This window comes from Centrocercus urophasianus, unplaced genomic scaffold, assembly GCF_019232065.1.
Source record: "Centrocercus urophasianus isolate 14NV4802_14NV808 unplaced genomic scaffold, USGS_Curo_1.0 seq_66, whole genome shotgun sequence".
NCBI lineage: Eukaryota > Metazoa > Chordata > Aves > Galliformes > Phasianidae > Centrocercus > Centrocercus urophasianus.
Window position 1 is genome coordinate 157,331 of NW_024885266.1, and position 21,909 is coordinate 179,239.

Here is a 21,909-nt window from a genome sequence, read left to right on the forward strand (position 1 = left end):
TTGGGAAAGGTACAAACACTGCCAGTTTTCATGATACCCTGAGTGGGATTGAGGAGGAAAATGTTTGCAAAGCAGTCACATAGAGGTGTCCCATCCAGCCAATTCTTTCACTAAATAACAAAATGTACAGCTAGAAGAAGTGTGGTTTATCTTTGGTAATAGGTGGCAGCCATTGGGGGAAAGTTGAAAAGTGGCTTGAATTTAATCTCTGGAAATGAATGCAGTTTGCTGCATGGTTTTTTATGGGGCAATGAAAATGGTTATACTGTTTATTAAGCAGCAATCCAAAGGAGGCTGTGCAGATCCGTTCCTCCCTTAGGAAAACCAGGGCTGGGAGCACAGTGTGTGCGCCTGCGCAGGTAACCCGCCTAGGGGCAGGCGGATGATTTCAGGCTGCATTTCTACCTGCTCTTCCAACCCTTCCAGCTCACGCTTCCCTGCCCTCCCTCTCTGCCCCTGCCCATTTGGGAGCACAGATATAAACCCTCCAGCCAATATGTTTCCTATGGGGGACAGTGAGCTTTGCCTGGAGGGTGCTCATGGCTCTCACCTCATCCCAAAGCTGTCCTTAAAGACGGAGCGAGGCAGTTCACTGCCTGCAACCACAGAAGCTCCAGAAGCTGGGCAAGTTGTTCTCCTGACGATTCACCTCTCCCACAGGTAAGTACTGCTGGGATGAGCAGCAAGTGCTGCTTTTCTATTCCTTTCTGCTTCTCCTGTGCATGTCTCCAGCATCCCCTCGCCTCTTCTTGACTCAGCGAGGAGATGGCATTTACCCTCCTGGATCTGCTTCTTTGCTCAATTGGAGATGGGTTTTACCCTCCTGGGTCTACTTCTTTTCCTATGCAACCACTTGCGTTGCTGTAAGCACGTGATGCACAACACCAGGGAGCAGCAACTCATCCCTGTGGTGCATATGAGCCCATGGAAACCCAACATTGCAGAGCCAGGGCACAGCCCAACCCACCTGCATCTCCTTTCTGCTGCTTTTATTGATGCAGTCTCACCTGCTTGGGAGGAATCAGCCTGGATTAAAGAAAGGATGTCATTAATTTGTAATTGGAAGGGAGCAGTGGAGGTTTATCCACAAGTCAGTTTGCCTGATAGAGGCAGGGGGCTGCAGACGAGCTTGTGGCCATGTTGCATTTGCAGGCTTTCTGCATTTGAACTTCTTGGGAAGAGAGGCAGAGGAAACTGGTTGCTTCTCAGCCTTGCACACCTACGGCCACTGCTGAGCTCAGCGGCGTTCCTCAGCTGCTTTAAGCAGCTTCTCCATAATAACATAACTAACCAAGGAGCGATTGTAAGATAAACTTCCCTTCCTTGTGCTAGACCCAAAGCTGAGAGGGATTTAAAGGGAACGCTGCTTTCCACTCATTTCTTCCTGTGCCTTGGGCATGCACAGTGCCAAAGAGCCACAGCAGCCCCAGGAGCTCCAGCGTCCCCAGCACTCAGCCCCGGGGTCTGAATGGTGTTCCCAAACCTCCAGGTTTGGCACCCGTCTCTGTCAGCCTCCAGAATAGCTCCAAAGCCTCAAGGATTTGTGAACAAGGAACTTGATGGGAACATTGATTTTTTCCAAAGGCTGAGAAATGATGTGCAGATGGTGGGTAGGAAAGTCTTCAGCACGGGGAAAAGAAATGAAGAGGAAAAGTTGGATTTTGGTTAGAATCCTGCTCGGAAATGCAATTCCTCCTCCGTCAGAGGCCAGGCTGAGGATAAGAGGTGTGAAGCTTGGATGCCTTTCACTGGGCTGATTGCATTCAAAGTGGAATCACTGCCGGCAAAGGGACACAATCCCAGGCCTTTGCTCCGTGCCTCAGGATTCTAGGAACATCCCAAGTCTGAACTGGTGCTTGCACTGAGCTCCAGCCCTGGGGTGAATGCTGCAAAACGATGAGAAAGGACGGAGCCAATGAGCAATAAACCCTGCAGATCTCCACTCCCAAAAGGTAGCGCACAGCCCATGAGGTGTGGGGAAGTCCTCTTGGCAGCAAGATCTGAGTCATAAAGAAAGTGAAGCAAAGGCAGAAGGCAGGGTGACAAGGGCAGGGCTGGGACATGGAGCAGCAGTGACCCCCGAAGAGGGATGTCAGTGCTATGGATGTAGCGACGGTGACCATTCCAAGCTCAGAGCTCAAGGATATTTCCTAGGGTCGTTTGTGACTTCTGATTGCGGGGAGAGAGCAGGAAATGTCTGCAATGCAATGCGTGCTGGGAAGAGGATGAGTCTTTCATAGCAGGGTAAGGATGCTGTGCAACATGAGCGGGTGCCGGTGTGCAAGGGGCCGGTGGGCAGCACACTTCTCCCCATTCCGTTTGTGCACACAGGTGCATGACTAACCCACTCCTCTCCTTCTGCCCAGGCAACCCAACGATGCCGAGTATATTCTCCTACCTGAGCTCTGAAATTGACTGGTGTGAAAACAACTTTGTGCGCTCGCCGATCATCGCAGAGTACTACAACACGGTGAGTGTGGGGCATCCCGAGGGCAGAGCTGCCTTTGGGATACGGGATGGGATGGGTCAGCCACGTTTGCTCTCCTGCTCTGAGCTTCCTGCTGTTAGAGGGTGTTTAATTGGGGAGCTGTATGTAAATCCTGCGGGTTTGCTGCCCATAAGCAGAGCTGGGGTCTGGGATTCTCCGGGCACACATGGGGCTGAGTTCCCACTGAGCAAAGTCTGGCAGTGCTCCTTAGCCCAGATTGGTGAGATCCTGTTATACCAGTCCTGCAGCTTGCCTGCCAACTGGGGTAAGTCCCACACAGGGCTCGTATATTCCAGCTAAATGTACAGGAGTGGCAGAATGAGAGACAGCGCTTGCATGAACCGCGTCGGGCAGGTTGGGAATCTGGAACTCTGGGCAGAGGAAAGCTGATGTGGGAGTTTCACCTCCTGTGATCCCCTTTGTAATCAGGCTCCTTTCAGCACCAGTCCCACATGCACTGACATCCATCTGCAGGCACCCGCTGTCTGCGAGTGTGTCCCTCTGCCTCCATGCAATTAGTGCTGGCAGGAGCATGAGGCCATTTACAGCCTTCCAAAGGCCTTGTTTACAACCTTCAGCAGTTACCTTTGAACACTGGAAGTTCTTGTTTCTCATGGAAATGTCTCTTCCTTTTTTTTTTTTTCTTTTTTAAAAAGCATTTTCTGTTTCTAATAAATGACCTCTAATAACTATAATACCCTCTCCAGTCACACAGTTCCAATTGACCTGACAGGGTCATGCAGGAGGGATGCACGGGCTGTGTGCAGTCCCTTCTCTTTCAGGCACTGAAATAAGGACCTGCTGGTCCTGCTGCCCCCCAGTGCTCAGCACCTGGTCTGGTGTCTGCTGCCCCTGATGGATGAGTACAGGGTGCAGAGCAAAGGGGTGCAGAAGTCACTGATGCTCCCAGCAGCATTCTGAATGTCGCTGGAGGTGCCAAATGCCTCTGAGTTTGAGAACCTCATTGGCAAGACTGGAGAGGGGCTTAACTCCAAACAGATCAGAAAGTCTGAAAGTTGGACTTCTAAAATCAGAATTAATACTGGAAGAAACATTCGCCCAAGCTCTGAGGTCAGCACTCAGATAGCATTTTCCCAACGTGTCTTTGGAGCTGAGACCACATTTTTACAAGGACTGTGATTTATACCCCCTGTTGGAGTGGCTCAGGATCTCACCAAGAGGTACCTCAGGAGCTCAGTCCCATGTCTGAGCTCCCAGTGGCACACTGCCAGACCCCAGCTGCTATGGTCAGGTGCACAACCGTCCTCCTAACGTCCCAAAGTCCTCTGAACACCATAAAACATTAACTCTTAGATCTCTGCCTTTACAGCAGAGGAAAACACTCCCACAGTTTCTGGCTTGGGATACAATTCTTGTTTAGGGAATGGCCAAGATCAAGACTTGCCTTGCTGCCTGCAGCAGGACTGCTGTGTGGACTTCTCTCCAAAACATAGGAGGTAGAAGAGCAAACCCTGAGGAACCACTGCTGTCTGAGCAACTGACAACAGTCCCCAGAGCTGCACTGTGCTCAGAGCAGAACAGGGAATCCAAAGCCAGCAGGAGCATCACCTCCATGGCATCGCCCTCGGTCCATGCAGGCTGGCTCTTGGCCCTGCAGCACTGGGAAACACTCTGCTCAGAGCACCATCCTAGGTGTGATTCCAGAGTCCTGTGTCTCCCTCTCTTCTCCATTCCTTTGTTCCCCACGTTCAAATCTTCAGATCGCTTCCTCCCTGCTCAGGCTTTATGGACCTTGTCTCACTGCCCTGCCTGGAGACAATTATATCAGTATGGACTTCAGCACCGCTTTGTCAGAGTTTTAGACTAGCTGGGAACCCAGCCAGCTCCTACCCAATGCTCCTAAAGCAGCAGGGCTTCCTAATGGAGCATCCTTTCTGCATCTTCTTCCCAACACTGCCCATGGCTCCAGCTGGAAGCTCTGTGTCAGCAGCAACATACTGCTGAGCATCGCTCTGCAGCAGCCGCTCTCACTCTCATCCCTGCCTGGGTTGGATGCTTTTTATTAGGAATAAGCACCAGGGGTATGAGCAGAGAATGTAAACAATATCGTAAAGTCCCTAATAATTAATACATCGTGGCTCATGATTGCACTGCAATTCAGTGACAAAGCTCTAACTATTTATAGCGAGACTCGGTGACCCAGAAATTTATTGTCTTCTGGCTGTTTGCAGTTGAACAGTGTTGTGCTACATGAGGGTCATCAGTCAAGGACCTGTCATTCTGCTCCCCTTTTTTTTTTCCTTCCTGCAATAACCAATGAGGATGCTGGTAATGACATCCAGATCCTCAGCACTCTCTGGCTAAGCACCAGGAGCTCTCACACTGTCAGATAACCACAGCTCCATTGATAAGCCTGGAGATAAGCCTGGCTGCAGGTGTAAATCACCCACATATGCCAGATACTCATGCTGGAGCTCAGCAGCCCCATGGCAGTGGGGACACCTCACACTCTCCTCACCCTGCAGTTTGTGTGCAGCCACGCTGCTGCTTGCTGCCCCAAACACGGTGTGACACCACGATGCAGGATGGGCAGCCCCAGCTTCTGGCTGTTAGGAATTTGCTCTGCAAGTCCAGAGAGCCTTGGAGATACTTGCTTCTGTCTTGGGCTCTGCAGGCTCTGCTGTCTGTGAATGCCAGGTCTTTGGTCTTTAAGGGAGCGAATGCACTGCAGCAACACTTTGAGAAATCTCCTTCCACTGCAGAAAATCATACAATCAGAATTCCAGAGTGGTTGGGATGGAAGGCCCTTAAAGGTCATTCTGTCCAGCCCAGGCCACGGGCAGGGCCTTCTCACATCAGATCCATTCAGCCTGGCCTTGAGCACCTCCAGGGATGGGGCACCCCTACCTGCTCTATGGCAGCACACCCTTGGGTTGCCTCTGTCTCATTTCTGTGCTCACAGAGCACAACCAGCACCTGCTGTCCCAGTCCATCCCAGGAAGCCATTCTCACTCTGCTGGGCATGGAGAAGCGGATGGCCCTCTGCAGGGCTTTCCTTTCCTTTTAGGCTGCACAGTGTACATTGCACAAGCCCTGGGGCCTTTCCCATGATCCTGCTAATGCAGCAGGATTACAGGCATGTCACTGTTCCCAGCCTCACTTTTCTCCTAGAAAAACAAGCAGGGCTGGGACCTGACAGCTGTTGAAGACCCCCAGTTGTGGGTCCCTCGCGGCTCTGCCCCAAGCTCTGAGCCTGGCTGCTCTGCAGGGAATCACTGCAATCTGCTGGCACGGTTCTCCTGATCATCCCTCCCTGCTGATATCTGATCTTGCACTTCTCAGGCTGAATTAATGAAGTGATAATGTTGCTATCATGTAATTAATGGTGCTGTTGCAATGCCCACTGCAGCAGGGATCCGGACCTCCCTGTGTGCAATCTCAGACTCCCGCGTTTCCTCACTTGGACACACATGCTGGCACTTGCATACTGCTGTGTCTTCTGCAAGCATTTGCTCTCCTTGTGATCCCTGCCTGTTTTCCAAAACCCTCTTGAACCATTTCACAGGAAAAGAAATGCTTACAACGCAGTTGGTTACTTCAACACATAGTTTGGTTTCGTGATCATTTCCAAACTGTCTGACCTCAAGTGTGCATTGGAACCAGCACTTCCCTTCTCATTTTGGAACAGAGACAGGCCTGGATTTGGCTGTAAGCACACACAGAGAACCTATACATTTGCCCTAAGAATTGCTGTTTGTAGGCACATGGACTGGTTTCATGAAAACCACAGTGAAATTCAAGATTGATCTCTGTTTGTTGAAGGGAATTGAGGCCTTACATTAAATGTGAAGGGTTCTTCCCTCTGCAAGGTGAGGGGGTGTGCTTCAGGTCTATGACAACATCCCTGGGATTTGCAGCCCTCTTCCCCTAAACTCACATCCCTCTGTGCCATTGCAGTGTACCTGGTGCCCAGTGGGGATGCAGAGGGATGAGCCTGCAGCTTTGGGGTGACACTCCAGGCTGGGCTCTGGGACAGTGTCTGGCTGGAATATGAAAGGAGAATTGTCAGGGCGAGATAAAAGCTGTGCTGGTGGCTGGCCAAATAACAGCATGGCAGATGGCTGTGCTTGGCTCTTCCAAACCCACTGTACTGCCTGGCAGGTGGAACATTCCACCAGATCCTAACCTTTCGTGCGCAAGAGAGATTTTCCTCAGGGACACTGAGCTTCCTGGTGATACTCCATTTATTGTGTTTGCACACCAGGTGACAATGCCTCACTTGCAGAGGTGAGGGCTGCTTCAAACTCTCTTCCTCCCTTGCTGCAGGGTGGAAAGGGCCCAATCCAGCAGTCAGGTGCAGGCTCAGAGCACTCCCTGCTCCTTCTCAGCTCCCGTGTTCTGCCCATCAGCATCTGCTGCTTCTCAAAATGCTGGCACTGTCACCAGGTTGAATCCCCATGCATTTTCCTCCACCCCAGCTGCACCAAAGCCTGGCAATGCAGCAACTGTGCAGAGCTGGAAAACAGGGATGAATTATTTTGCTATGCATTCATTCACAAAGCATGTTCAGATAACTTTTATGACTTCATTTAATTACTGGCGTCCAGCCTACCTCCCTCCCCAAAGCAGGTGGCTTTGCATGTGACACCACAGGATGCCACCTCAGTCCAGCCCCACCTATGGGTGTCCTGCAGGTCCTGCTGCTGTCCATTGCACCTGGTTCACAGAAGCATACCCTGAGCTTGCTGTCCTCACAGAGAGCACAGCCCAGCTGCTATCACATAAGAGCCATCCTTCCAGCCCCAGCCTCACACCTCAAGAAACGCCTCTGCCCTTCTCCAGTGCCAAGGGCAATGCCTCCACACAGTGCTTTTCTCCAGAGATCAGTATGCTCTCCACATGGGGACACACTGAGACACAAGGTAAGATGGGACCTGCCCAAGATCATGCAGCAAACTGACTGTGTCTCTTGTTTTGCAGGTCAGCAATGTATGCTTCTTCATCCTTTCGGCTGCCCTGCTCCACCTGAACCGGCAGTACTGCCAGCAGCGCACCGTGCCCATGTACTTCATCTCTGGCCTTCTCCTCTGCGTAGGTGGGTGCCAGTTTCAGAGATCAGGCTGCAGAGCATTCATTCACGCTACCTTTAGCTTTGGAGATGGGTTTGTAGTGGCCAAAGCAAGGAGCAAGCTGGGGTGAGGAACTGGACAGCCATATACGTGTGAAGCTGCAGCTCGTGGCTCCCGCTGGCTCTGGGTACAGAGCTTCATGCCCTGAAAAGCCGTGGGTCTGCCATTCCTGCCCTTCAGGAATGGTGTTTCTCTAAGAAATGTCTTAAATACTTCCCAGTCCAGATAGGCTTCTCCTGAGACAGAGCTGCACTGATACAAGCTGTCCTCACTCTCTGCAGGTATCTTCTCCATGTACTTCCACATGACTCTGAGTTACGTGGGACAACTCTTGGATGAGCTCTCCATCCTCTGGACGCTGGCTGTGGCATATTCGTTTTGGTACCCAAGGGCTCACTTCCCCAGGTGCATCAAAAGCAGGTATGGCTCAGTGGGAAATGAGTTTCCAGGCTGCAAGCGATGGGAAACTGCTGTTGATATGTGACCCTAAAAGCCAGCTCTCAGCATTTTGCTCTTTGGCCAGACCCTACACTACTCACTTCTGGATTCTGCACAAAACCCCTGGAAAGGGCTGTCCAGAGCTCCTGCTGCCTGGAGCTACCTGCCCTCACAAAGCTGTACAGGAAGCTTTGTACATAGGACCTCAAAAAGAAGAGATTTGGGCAAGTTTTTTTTCTTGGTGTGATTGGATGGGGACAGCTGTGTTAGGAACATGGGGACTGCTCCAGTTTGTGCACATCTTTGAAGGGACTGGAAGTCCTCCAGCCATTAAGGGAAGCAGAGAACCATCTGGGGCAGTGCAGAACTTGGGCACTTTACACATACTAGGAAATTACATGTTCCTGAGCACTGACATTGAATTACCCATGCTGTCAAACTCTGGTAGCATCCCCTGCCATTATCAGAAGGGATGGGGCTTTCCATAGGCCAAAAAAGTCCAAGATAACATCCCATGTTGCAAAGGGTGTTTGCAGAAGGGCTGGATGCAGAAGGGCTGGGTTGCAGCAGGATGGATGGAGAGATTGAGATCAGCAACAGGAGCTCAGCAGAGTTTTGTTAAGAGGATGCTCCCGTCCTGGCAGGCTTGCTGAGCCCTCCGATACAGCCCTTAACAGAGCTCGCTCCCATCCCGCTCCTCCCATGCCACGGAGGAGGTCACATGGAGTTCACTGTGGAGACGTGGCTGGGGGAGGCAGCGAGAGGGGAAGGGACTTGGGAAGGGATTTGCATGTGAAAGGCCTCTCCGAGCCCTATTGTTGCTCAGTCAGCCCGAATCCGCGCTGCTGAAGGCCCTGCCCCCGCTGCTGGGACAGCAGCTCTGCAGCCCTTCCCTCTGCACAGCTCCATGCCCGGCTCTGGCATCGCCGTGGCAGTGCACGAGTCATCCTCGGCTCTGTCCTGGACCGACCAGGGGATTTAGCAAAGCAATTTCTCGGGCAGTTCTTAAGAAACATAAAATATATCCCGGCTTTCCTGCCAGGACTTCTGCAGAGCCTGAGGACAGCTATATGCAAACAGGTTGGAGGTGCTGGAGGGTGGCTTCCTTTCTCAGGCAACAGCCAGCACCATCCTTTACCTGCTGCACTTCGAACCCTGGAGGCACTCACTCGCAATTCTGTCGTCCCTTTAGGAAGCAATTCTACTGGTTGGGTGGTGTCACCACCGTGATCACCACCTTGATGTCCTTCATCAAACCATCCATCAATGCCTATGCACTCAACTGCATCGCCTTCCACCTGCTGTACCTGACCTGGCGCGAGCTGAAAAAGTAAGGAGGAGGTTGAAAAGTTCATCTCTGCCATCTCTGCAGCTCTTTCTCCTTTGTGCGGGATTTGGGAACCAGTGTGGGGTTGAGGGGAACCCACTGGGATCCGGGGAGAAAGACGAAGGTGTGTTAGCATCTTGTAGCATCACTCTCACCCACTGAAGGTCAGAAATTCCTTTTGCAGAGCCACACTTTTCCAGTTCTTGTGCTCTGATGAATATTCTTGAGCAGAAACCCACCAGGTTTTGCCCTGTTGCATTAGCACATGCAAACAGGAACCTGCTGGCCCTTTTTCAAACTCACTTTCCTTCCATCCTTCCAACACAGCTCCCATCTCCCTCTCTCCTCACTGTTTTTTCCAGGTGCAATGACCAACGTGTTCACCGGATGGCCAAAGCCATGGTGGTGTGGTGGGTGCTGGCCATCACCAGCTGGTTAAGTGACAGATGGCTTTGCTGGCTCTGCCAGGCTATCAACTTCCCTTATTTCCACAGCTTCTGGTAAGTCTCCAGTGGAGAGGGAGGAAGCCTGGCTTAAATGTTTCAGATCTGAAGGGCCACAGAGGAGGAGGAGGGAGGGCAGGAGGGATGTGGTACTCAAACAGGGAGCAGCTGCATCTGTGCCTCCCCCTCTCCCACTTTGCTCTGTCACTGTTGATGCTGCTCCTCATCCTGGCCCCAGCCCAAGGACTCATCCTAATCACTGCTTAATATCCCTTACCTCCTCCACACCAACAAATGTGAAATTGTTCTAAAACCACTCCAGGTAAGCCTCTTCCTTTCAAGGCACTACATCTGCTCCCAGGAAGCCATACAAAGTGCAATGCCCTTTATTTTAACAACCAAATTGAAAGACAGTGATTTGCTTTAAGAAGACATTTCAGTCCCTCGCCAAACACTGTTGTAAGTGCCATACAATGTGCGCTTTCAGGTTCATCCTCCCAAGTAACTGGGATGACCAGTTCAGACACCCAGACCTTCTGTGCTATGCCAGGCAAAGTGAACTGGGTGGTTTGGGGTTTAAGTCTCCTGTGTCACCCCAACTGCCCCAAACCCAGCTCTCAGAGCTCTTCTGGGATTTCTCTGTAGGCACAAACCCTGCAGGACCCATAGATCTTGTATACACTGCAAGGTTGTATACATTTGACATTTGCCTGCCATTGCCATGCCCTCAATGGGACAACTTCAGCCACACGCAGTCACAAGGTGCAGGAGGGCTGTTAGTGTTATTCCTCTCCCACACATCTTTTTTGCTTCCTTGACAGGCACGTGCTGATAGCCGTGTCCCTCCTCTACTGCTTCCCACTGGTCATGTACTTTGACGTCACCTACGAGATGCCAGCATTCAAGCCAAAACTGGGATATTGGCCCAGTGACTCCTGGCCCATCGTGGTGCCTTACATTGCCTTGGAGGAGCCTCACAAGCAGTGCTAGAGCCAGCTGCGTCCTTCGGGCATGGGGTGTGATGCACACATGTGCATCTGCACGGGGAACACCTCAGCTGTGTGCCTGCTCCCTGGACAAGGGCGATGTGGCTGGCGGATGGGGCAGGGAGCAGCTGAGGCCCCGTGGTGCTGGGCGTGAAGGAGGGTGGGAGCCCACAAATTAGGAGACTGCCCAGGCCAACGCTGGGGAGATGAAGGTCTCCTCCTCCAGCTGATGCTCACTGAGAAGGGGACAGTGCTACTTCTGTGTCCTCTGCATTACTCAGGCTGTGGCACCTTTCGCTGACAAGGGCACAGCTGGAAAGACAGAAGCCAAGCTGGTGACAGATGGGTTTGTTGGGGCTACTCTAATTGTTATTATTAATTTTATTTATTTATGTATATGATCTTGCTCAGGAGAATTGTGCATTAAAGCTATGGACACTTACTTGCTCTTTTCTTTCCCCTGAGTGCACTGTATCCCCCATTATCTGTCAGCCACCTAGGGTGGCCAAAGTTCTTTATGGCCTGGGGAGAGAAATCCTCCTAGCTGACAGCCCAAGAGAGGTTCTGTTCTACCTCTTCTCAGTCCCTGTGGCCGTTATCCCTCTCCAGCTCTGTCGGTTCCCAGTGTGTAACTTGTAGAGTCACCTGGAGCACTGAAAGTGCCGGCTGATGGCAGAGCTGGATCATGAGATAAACATGTCAGAATCTTTGCAAGGACAAAGCAGGAGATGTGAAGCTCCAGAGAACGACCACTGCTGTGAGAGATGCTCTCCAGGTTCTCTCCATAGCACAACAGTGAAGAAGCTGCTTCTGCTGTGGATGTGCTCTGAGCCCTGCTGCATCACAGTGACGTGGAACCTGGGGCCTGGCACAGCCACTGGTAGGACAAGAGGTAATGGCCTTAAACTGCACCAGGGGAGGTTGGGGCTGTCTATTAGGAACAATTTGTTCTGAGAAAAAGTGGTCAGACATTGGAACAGGCAGCCCAGGGAAGTGGTTGGGTCACTGTCCCTGGAGGTGTTTGAGAGCTGTAGACAGGTGGCAGGGAGGATATGGTTAGTGGGCATGGTGGGATGGGTTGGGGTTGGATTGGGTGATCTTGGAGGCCTTTTCCAACCTGAATGATTCTATGATTCTCTGGGGGCACCAAGAGGTCAGTAGAGCAGCTGGAGTTGGCTCCCTGAAGTACAGCCTCAGCAAGGTGATGTCCCTCCAGGGAACTACAGGGGTTTGGGGACACTGTCAGTAAAGCAAACAGCAGAAGCCCTTTGGGGCTCATCCTGAGCAAGAAGTCAGCACACAGCTCCACCACCGTCGTGTTGTGGGCCCTCTGCAATGGTCCCCGGAGCCACTAGATGGCAAGTTTGGCTCATGAACCCTGGGCAATATTTCACCTGCATCACGTCTGGGCCGAACCCCAAAGCCTGGTCCATATCCCCCAGCACTGCACAAGGCCAGCTCTGTGCCAGCACAGCCACCATGCACGGCACAAGATGGGGACACCAGTGGCTTTTGTCTCTCTTCACCCGTCTCTTCCATCCTCCTCTTTGTCTCTCTGCATGCCATCACTCCTGCCTCTCCCCGTCACCTCGTTTTGCTCCCCCTCCTCATTTCTCTCCCCCTCTCCCTCACCCCTATCCCCAGCCCATCACATTCTTCTGCAGCCTATTAATAACTTCTGGGCAATTGCACCGGGTCCCTGCTGGGCCCGGCCCCTCGCCCGCCGCTGCCCCGCGCAGCCACTGAGCGCGACGGCAGCAAGTTCAAAAGTGCAGAGGGGCTTTCACAGCCCCGCTCCCCGTCAGGGGGTGGAGGAGGCCGCTGGCAAAGAAAGGCCGCGTTGCCAGGGAGCCTGGCACAGGAAAAGGGGGTCACCGTCACCTCCGAGGGGATGGAGGGAGATGGACGCGAGCCAGCAGCCTTTTGGGATGGGGATGCTAGGAGCCACGCAGGGACGGAGGCTGTGATATGGAAGAGGGCGAATGGACCGCCGCGGGTCTGAGAGATGATGAGGAGAAATCCCACAGCAAAATCCCCCGTGCTCTATGGTAATAAGGGAGGTGTCCCAGGCGCCTGGAGAACAATGTTGCTGCAGTTGAGTGACTGTAACAGGCCCTGATGACAGCCGGGGCCGCGTTAAAAATGCCTATTCAAGCAGATCAAGACATTGAGAGGCCTCGTGGGGATCTGAAACCCTCAGGGATTTCTGGATGAAGCCAGAAGCTGAATCCCCAGCCCTGGGAACCTGAGGGGGGGGGGGGGGCGCGCGGGGGGAAAGAGAGAGAAAAGAAAAGAAACCCACAAAGCAGCTTTAAAAGGAGTGCAGTGCCTGAGGCAGGGCCCCCTGCGCCAAGTGGGGCCGCAGTCTGAGAGCCAAGCAGCCCTGATACTGAGATGTGACTGCGGTGCTGCACCCCAAAGCTGTGCGGGGTTCCCCAAAGCACCTCCAAAAGGTCCCCAGGCTGCTGAGGACATCCCATCCCTCCCACCAGGGAGCCACGTGTCCTGCAGGCAGGGTGCAGCCAGCGCCGAGCACCTCATCAAAACGAGTTGCTGCGTTTCTGTTGCGAGCAAAACAGGGACCAGGAGGAACAAGCAGCACAATGCAGGGGTGCAAAGGTAACAGCGGTCCTTCCTCTGCCCCCAGAACCCTGGGAAGCTCTGCAGTTCCCCTGCAAAGAGACCTTTGCCATGTGTGTGCCATGCATGCACCATGCAGCCAAGGCACTCAGCAGAGTAATGCTGGAATTTGGCAGGGCAGGAAGAGTTACAAGCCCACACACTCAGGATCTGAGTTAGGAATGGTCAAAATTAAACCCTTCCTTCCCTTATTTTTGCCAGATGAGCCTTAACCCGGATAATTTTACTGATTTGGTTTGCCATGTGGCTGCCTAAACCACAAGAAAAGAAGCAAGAGAGGGAGCAGGAATGAGGAAGAGAACAGAGAGGCTGCTGCTTTCAACTGATGCCAGATTAAGAGACGTTGTGAAACAACAGCATCAGCCGAGTCTATTTGCTGCAATTGCAACACAAATGAACTAGTAATGTTGATAAGGCACCAGTCCTGCAGGATAAACAATTAACTTTTACCTGTTTTGCTGCACCAAATTGCCTCCTGCTGTTATAGATTTACCCTGCAGGATGTGGCCAGCAAGCTGGAAACTTTTCAGGGCAGAGGGATTTATCCATAAAGGACAGTGCACATTCATGGACCTGCATAAGTAATGCAAAAGTAATTAATGATAACCTCTTAACAATGCCAGGGGAAGAAACTGCTTCACTGGAGCTGTTTGCAAAAGACCTTTATTTGTATCTGTCTCAAAGAGAAAGGAAGATGGTGGTTTTGATACACAGAAAGTATGTAATAGGGGCTGGGATTTTAGTGATGCCTGGTCGTCTTTGTGATTTAAAAACCCTGTTCTGGAGCTGTGTTAAAACAATGCTAATTCAGGCTAAACTTTTCTCAGTTTCAGTCTTCAAAGTCAGCAGTCAAAAGTTGGAAAGCATGAATGCAAAGAGCTGAGAAAGTCGGGAAGGAAAGAGAGAGGCTCCAGGAAACATTACCTCTAAATTCTTGTCCTTACAACTCTAAGCACTGCTTCTGAGCTTTGACTCAGGATTTCCAGCTCGGAGGTTGGCAGCTCTGCTACATCCCCATCAGAACTGCTAGCAAAAAAGTTATTTCTTTTCTTTCCCTGTTTTACTTACATCCTTGCTATCCACTTTTTATACAAGACAACATTAACTGTCGAGCCATAATCAAATGCCAGGATCTCCACATATTAAAGGTTGTTCTGGACAGATAAAAGGGATCAGATCCTGCTTAGCTGAAAGTCCTGGTTCAGTGAATACAGTCTTGCAGCAGTCACAGTCCTGAGGTGCCCTGCCTGTGTCTCTCTGTGTTATTTCACACGGTGGCTGCACACATTATCAGGGCCAGATTTGACCAGTGAACATAGGGGAGTTGTGGCTAAAAGCTGTACTTCAATAACGTGAAGCACGGCTGTTACATGGCCAAATCAACCAGTTGGCAAAAATGATTTTAAAAGATCAAATAATGTTTTCAGCTGTTTCTATAAAGCCTCGTGCTTTGCTTCCACTTAGCAACACATTTTCACTGCTGTTTTCAGAAGAAACACAAGCAGTTCACATTTCTCTGATAAAGTGGTTCACATAACTTCAATTCTGTAGTAATGACTGCTATAAAAATACCTGAGATGAAAGGATTCGCTTTTCCCTGCCTTCACACTGAAGCTCGTGGTCTCACTTGGTTCTGTCCTTCATGTTTTCCCATTCACTTTCTACAAGCATTCAGTCCTTGGGTCCCAATTCATGAGCTGCATCGATTTAGACAGACATTCCACGAGAGACCAGGTGTCTCAGTTCACTGAAATGCATAAGCATATGTTTAATTTTAAGCACATGAATATTTCCATTGCTATCAATGGCACTCGCTTACACTTAAGGATTCATTTTGTTGAGCAGCAGCCAGAAATAGTGCCGTGTAATGCCAATAAAGTGCAAACTGCAATATTTCTCTAAGTGCTTTCTGGGACCGTTCTAAAAATTAATCGATGAAGAACTGCAACCTGAAAACACAAAAACTGATATATGTGGGATTTTATTGTTTACTGCCAAGCAGTAACATCCACCAGAGCACTGCCAAGTGAAATTAAAACCAAATCTGTGAAATGGAGCAAAAACGGCAACAAGTTAAATTTGTTCTTCGTCGCCATTCATCCTATCTGACTTAAAGATTTAGTGGTGCAACACTGAAAAACATGAATCATCTTGACAGAAAGACATACACAGAGATTAAAGGCAGGGCTTGACCCCATTTGTACCATCCCTAATGCACACTGACTCTATTCAGTCCAACCTGGAGTGGGTACTTGAAAGAGAGAACAGGATCTGCTCTGTGACACTCGGCACAGAGAACTGCCTTCAACAGGGGTAACTTTTAATGATCAAACCTGATGAAGTGTCACTAAAAACACGACTCTGCTCTCCCTTACCTTCCACAAGACTTTATCAACTGCTCTCTTATGAGGAACCGATGAAAATGTCCAGGCAGCAAGCATCCTAGCTACTTCTATTTGTTTCCATCACATTATGCACCACAAGTCCAAAAACTGCCATTGCCAGCGACCCACGCAGACCTGGGACCCCATTCCCCTATGATGGGATCATAATATAAACAGCTATATATCTGTATGCAAATGATTGCTGTTTTCAAGCTGCTCATCAGTGACCTTCTAGCACTGCCCATACGGTGCAGTAATATGTTTTCCACATATGTCAGATGTTTCGTGACACATTTCACGCATATATTTAAAATAGATTTCATAGCATACAAAAATCCGCAGGCAATGGGAGAAAACAGCCTGCATCTGCAATGTTTACATAATGCATTGCAAATTGCATGAAATGTGTCAAATTGATTGTATTCTTCATTAATCCAAAATATTGATGGCATATAAAATGCATGTAATGAATAAACTCATGGGCACGTATTACACTGCCCAGCTCTGATGCCTGAGTAACAAAGGGACAGAATTTCTAACAGCTCTGCCTCCACTGTCTAACTGCAGAGAGTCTTCAGTTCACACTGCGTTGGCTGAAACAGTATTTGTTGCATCTGTGTGTTGTTTTAGATCCCATCCTGACTCCCTTGAAACTCTGCTGGCTGGGCCACAGTGGAACAAAGTCAATCTCCAAGGCATTACAGGAGTGCCAAGATATGACTTTGCAGCAGTCAGGTGCACTATTGTCTCACAGGTAGTGATATCAGTGATAACGATGAAGTTTCAGTGATGGAAATTTCAGCATGGTACTGCCAGCCAAATTCCCTGAGTCACAGGCAAGTTTGCATAGCCTGCAATGCAGTGTGGGGGCATTATCTCACCTGCTATCATACCTGAGCTAGCTAGATTAGAGCTGGTTTGCATAGACTAACATATGTGGCAACCCCACCTCCGTTTGCTGTGTAGACAGGTGGAAGCCACAGAGAAGCTGGTTTCATGTAAACCCAGCAAAACAGCCTGGTTGTGGTGGCAACTCTCACTATAGCAGCTGACTGAGGAGCCACAAAAACCAGAAATTCACATTAATTTCAGCGTCACAGGTTCTGAAATGCTGCTCTGGGATGTCTCACAACCTGCTCTTATTACGGTAGGGATCAAACTATAGGCTGGGTACCTGCTTTTGTTGGAAAGGACCAGTTGCTCTGTAAACCAGCAGGCTGGGTGATTAGGGCTGGAAACAGCAGAAACACCAGTCCTCAAGAGGAAAAGGCACCACACTGTGAGCTCGGGATGCTCAGAAACAAGGCATGCATGAGTGTGTGGCCACAGGATTGTTGCATGTTAGGCCTGGGAAACTCGAGACACTGGGAATGCCTTGGCTATGGAGAGGCTGTATTTCAGACAGTATATTTATCTGAAATAATAACTCCTGCTCCTTTTTTGGACACTCTTTTCAATCCAGGAAATGATTCAGAACAGGCTTTTTGATGCCGGTCAGATTCTGCTGCTGATCTCATCCTGCCATGTCCTTTTTTTCAAGCTATTTCCCCCCTCATCTTGTATTATTTAGTGCTCTAAAGGTTATCCTGTCCAGGGTCACAGTTCCCTGCCAGAAGGTGGCCTCTCTCTGAGCACACAGATGAGCATCCCTCAATGACTTTGGCGTCAACCAAAACAAGGCACAGGCGAAGCAGACACAAATCAGCACTGAATCTCCTTCCCTTCTGTTGAACCACATTTGCTCCTTAAGGTGCTTAGACTCGTATTCTCCAGCCTGAGCTTCTGCCAGCAGCTCGTATTCAGTGCTGGACGAACCCATGCTCTTCATGGCAGGTCAGCCAGCTGGTGAGATTGGCATGACACAGCCTCTTACATCATTTGGCCAACCCTGACCTCTGTCTGCAGAGTGCTAACGAAAGGTATCGTCATCTGACAGAACGAATTGATAGGTGTCAGCTCAGCCTGCAGCGGGCCAGTAGCTACATTATAATGCCAACCTCACCTTTGGTGCTAATGAGGCCCCTTCGTTAACAGCCTTGAGCAGAAGGGTCAGGGACTGAATAGAGACAGACTCCTTTCTCACCCAGAAAGCTGGTTCTCCTCATTCGGAATTGAAGCACGTTGGCGGGGCGGTTTGAGGATGCTTGTGCTGCCCATGTTGCATCTGCAGAGGACATGACGTATTGTGACTATTCATCTGGCTCCTTTCACCAGCACTAGCGACACAGAAAGCATCAAATAAATTCTCTTTGTGTTCCTGCTTACTGAGAAAATTTTCCCTCTTCCTTCTGTTTCAGAGGGTTATTGCCCATTAAAAGACTTCTGCATTTTTCAGAACCTATAGTAAGCTATAATTTAGATTTTCCTCAGGCACAAAAGAACTTAGTTAAGCTCAATTGTATTACAGTGGTTTTGGTGGCTTTTTTTCTTTCTACTAAGTCCTTCATTAATAAGGGAACTAAAGAATTTCCAAGCTGCCTGTAATTTTTTCCCCAGATGCAGCTAGTTGTAGAAAGGAACATCTTTCTGGCAATCAGAGGTTTTGGCCATTAACAATCTGGACTCTTGCTGCACTATCCTGGTGTTAAATGCATGTCCTGAATACCAAATCCTCTCCTGACTTCAGATTCAGGACTTTTTCTGAGGCTGTAAGTAAGGAGATAGCAGTACTGTTGGTGAACCCACGGTAAATGTCAGCCCTTACTACCTCAAATATCATCAGTTTGATTGTAGTTATATACATCTCAGAAACTCCACAGAGTATTTGGCTCATCAAACATTGCTACATGAAATTAGACAAGGACCACTGTGATCACTGTGCAGCTGGTAAGTTACTTACAGAGGTCCAGAGGAGAACTTAAGGGTCTTTCCACTCAGTAATATTGCATGCGGATACGAATCAAAGTGTGAGTTTTCTCAGAGAAACTCTGCTCAAATGCAAGCTCAGTGTCTTCAAGTCCATAAAACCATTACAACATCACCATTTTTCTAAGCTGTTTGACTCTAGGTGCTGGGGACGGCCTTCTTTGTTAGCTGGCAGCTCTCCAAGCCACTCAAAGTACAGATTGACCGCAGAACTTGCGGTCTTGGGTTCAGAGTAGAAAAAGGGAAGATGTAACTAAAATAGCAATGAGAAAATAATGGTGAATGGCAATAAACAGCGAAGCAAGCTTGTTTCTCCAAGAATAGGAAGGGCAAGACTGCTACAGAAGTGGTTGGCTGCTGTGTTTGCAGTAACACAAACATAGTACACACGTACATATCAATCGATCATAGGGCTCTATGGCAGAGGTGTGAGCCAGCCAACACAAAGAGTGGTGCTAAGCCCACAGGAAACTACTCTCATTGCAGAATGAGAGATGTTGCTTGGATCCTGGCCAGTCAGCAGTCTGGGTGTCTCCTGTGTTTACCTGGCCAAGGGTGGGACAGGTGCAATACAAAGTATTTTTTCCACTTCTTTTTCCAGCATCCCCAGCTCTCATGGGACAGAACCACCCCTTGGCACAGCGAGGGCCAAGCAGGATGAAACACACACCTCTGAGCACAAGACTAGGATCTCAGAAGCAACGCTTTTGCAATAGAAAGCCCAAACAGAAATTAGGGAGAGCTGTCATTGTTCATTTGCATATTTGAATATGCAAATCAGATCTGTTTCTTATCCATTGGCACTGGCCCTACTGTAGATGGCAGCAACACAGCAGATCTCTGCCAGACTACAGTGCCACAAAGAAAGTAGCTAATTGGATTTGCAGACACTTATTGCAAAGCCCAGAAGTTGCTGGAATAGATATAAAGAAACAGGAGCTCAGCCCACGGCTGCCTTGGGTGCGAAGGCACTCAGCTGACAGCTCGTTAGCTTGAGATGTCCCTGCAAAATGAGAAGTTTGGAGGAAGCCTGCGTGGCTGCTGGCTACACCTTCCCCAGCACTACCAGACATCTAAAATCCCAACGCCCTCCTACAGAGCCTGGCAAATCTTCTACCTCTGGCTGCTTTGTAACTGCCCAATTCCTTCAGTGTAGTTCGGTTTTGCGGCCAGGCATTGCACAGCCTATCAGAATGGAAGCTGAGTTTTCTCATACCTAACTCAGAAGTGGCCAAATTCATGCTCAAATCCCAGAGCACCTTGAAAGCTGGAGCAGTGAGTCGAGATGTCAGCATAGATGGGGAACTGCAGTGTCCTGAGCTTGAGTGGGAGGGCAGTCTGCATCCTGCACTGGAAGTGCGCAGCAACAACAAGCTGGGAAAAATAAAGGCACACAAATATATCAATTAAAATGTAGTAACTGAAATAAAAATCAAATTCTAATGAAGTTTCACAGGCTGTAACTATTTGGCAGGAAAAGTTCAGGGGTTTGCATCTCTTAAACAACATCTCCTACATTAGGGCCATTCAACAGAGGGAGCGTGGGATCAAATACTCCTCTGTGGGAAGATGGAAGATTGTCCCTGTTCATTGCAGGGAGGTGGACTAGATGAGCTGTAAGGGTCCCTTCCTTCCAACTCAAACGATTCTGTGATTTCCAGGAAAGGTTTAGACCTGGGGGCTTGTAACCAGCAAAGGCTGAGAATGAATGGCACCACGAGTTGGAAAATAAAAGATTGAACCCTCAGAGTCATGAGCACGGGAATAACGTCCACAATTAAAGATATGAATGGGAATTCACAAGAAAGAGGCCCAGTCTGAACGGGGAAGAAAAGAGACTGTCCGAGGAGATGTCCTTTGGGCCTGCATCAGACAGAACACAGAAAATTAGCAGCGGGCACTTAAAAGCAAGAATCAAACGGAGCTCTTTGTTTTGTCGCTGTGAACTGAAGCGATGAAGCATTTTGCTTTACTAATATCTCCTATCAAAGCTGATGAGGTGAAGTGGCTCTTTGGAACGATTTGGGAGCCCATTAATCCCCGCCTGTGGCTACGGGTGAGCAGCACGCACCGAGCTACGGGCTCACACGCATTTTTCCGCTCTCCCACAACGACGGGCAAACGATCCCAACCAGGAACCCGCACCAAGCAAACGCCTGCCTGGCTTCGAAGAGGAAAACTTCCTCAGAAGCAGTCACCAATTCGGAGGTTAATGTAAAGCTCGGAACGACGAGGGAAATAACTCGTCGTTTGGAGGTGTAAACAAAACCCACTTTTCAGATGCAAAGGCTACGCTGGCTGTCAGCAGCGGTGCTCGCGGTGCCCGCGGCCGGGACGCTGAGCCGCAGGCTCGCACCCAGCTGATCACCGCTGCTCTCCGAAGGAATCCCTCGCATTATTTGCATTGCAAATGCCCCGCGCTGCAGACGGAACACGGGATATTGTTCGCCGCCGACGGGCGCTGCGCGGGCACCGCTCCCCAATACCCGCCCCGCGGTCTCCATCGCGGTGCTGTGCGCGCCGGGAAGGGCGGGAGGGGGGAATGAAGGTGTGTGAGGGGAAAGGGACAGAGCGGGGGAAGGAGGGAGGCTGAGGGGGGGTGGAGGTGGGAGAGAGGGGCGCTGAGTGAAAGAGGAGGTGTGTGAGGAGAAATGGGGGAGGAAGAGGGGAGAGGCTGAGGGAAAATGGGGGAGAAAGGAGGAGAAGGTGTGCGAGGGGAAAATGGGGGAGAGATAGGGGAGAGGCTGAGGGAAAAGGAGGCGCTGAGGGAAAAATGGAAGAGACTGAGGGGAAATAGAGAAACTGAGGGGAAAACGGGGGAGAAAGGAGAGGGACAGGGAAAATGAGAGAAATTGAGGGGAAGATGGAGGATTCTGAGGGAAAATAGAGAAACTGAGGGAAAATGGGGGAAAGAGAGTAAGGTGTGTGAGGGGAAAATGGGGAAAGGGAGGCGCTGAGGGAAAGTGAGAGAAACGGGGGGAAGTGGGGGAGAAAGGAGAGGGATGTGGAAGGAAAATGGGAGGCGTTGAGGGAAAATAAGAGAAATTGAAGGGGAAATTGGGAGAAAGAGAAGGATAAGGTGTGTGAGGGGAAAATGGGGGAGAGAGGGGGACACTGAGGGAAAATGAGAGAAACTGAGGGGAAAATGGTGGAGAAAGATGTGCGAGAGGAGAATGGGGGAGGATGCTGAGGAGAAAATGAGAGGAATGGGGGAAACTGAGGGAAAATGGAGAGAAAGAAGGATAAGA

At 50.0% G+C, this 21,909-nt stretch overlaps 1 protein-coding gene across 1 annotated transcript; it reads left to right on the plus strand.

The window, feature by feature from the left end:
• The first annotated feature begins 1,985 nt into the window (after positions 1-1,985).
• ACER1 (alkaline ceramidase 1) lies at positions 1,986-11,214 on the plus strand. Its single transcript, XM_042837034.1, has 7 exons — positions 1,986-2,244; positions 2,367-2,470; positions 7,430-7,544; positions 7,860-7,998; positions 9,209-9,346; positions 9,706-9,843; positions 10,608-11,214. Exons 2-7 carry the CDS (start codon positions 2,378-2,380, stop codon positions 10,774-10,776), a joined length of 792 nt encoding a protein of 263 aa, XP_042692968.1. The 5' UTR covers positions 1,986-2,244; positions 2,367-2,377; the 3' UTR covers positions 10,777-11,214.
• The last annotated feature ends 10,695 nt before the right edge of the window (positions 11,215-21,909 follow it).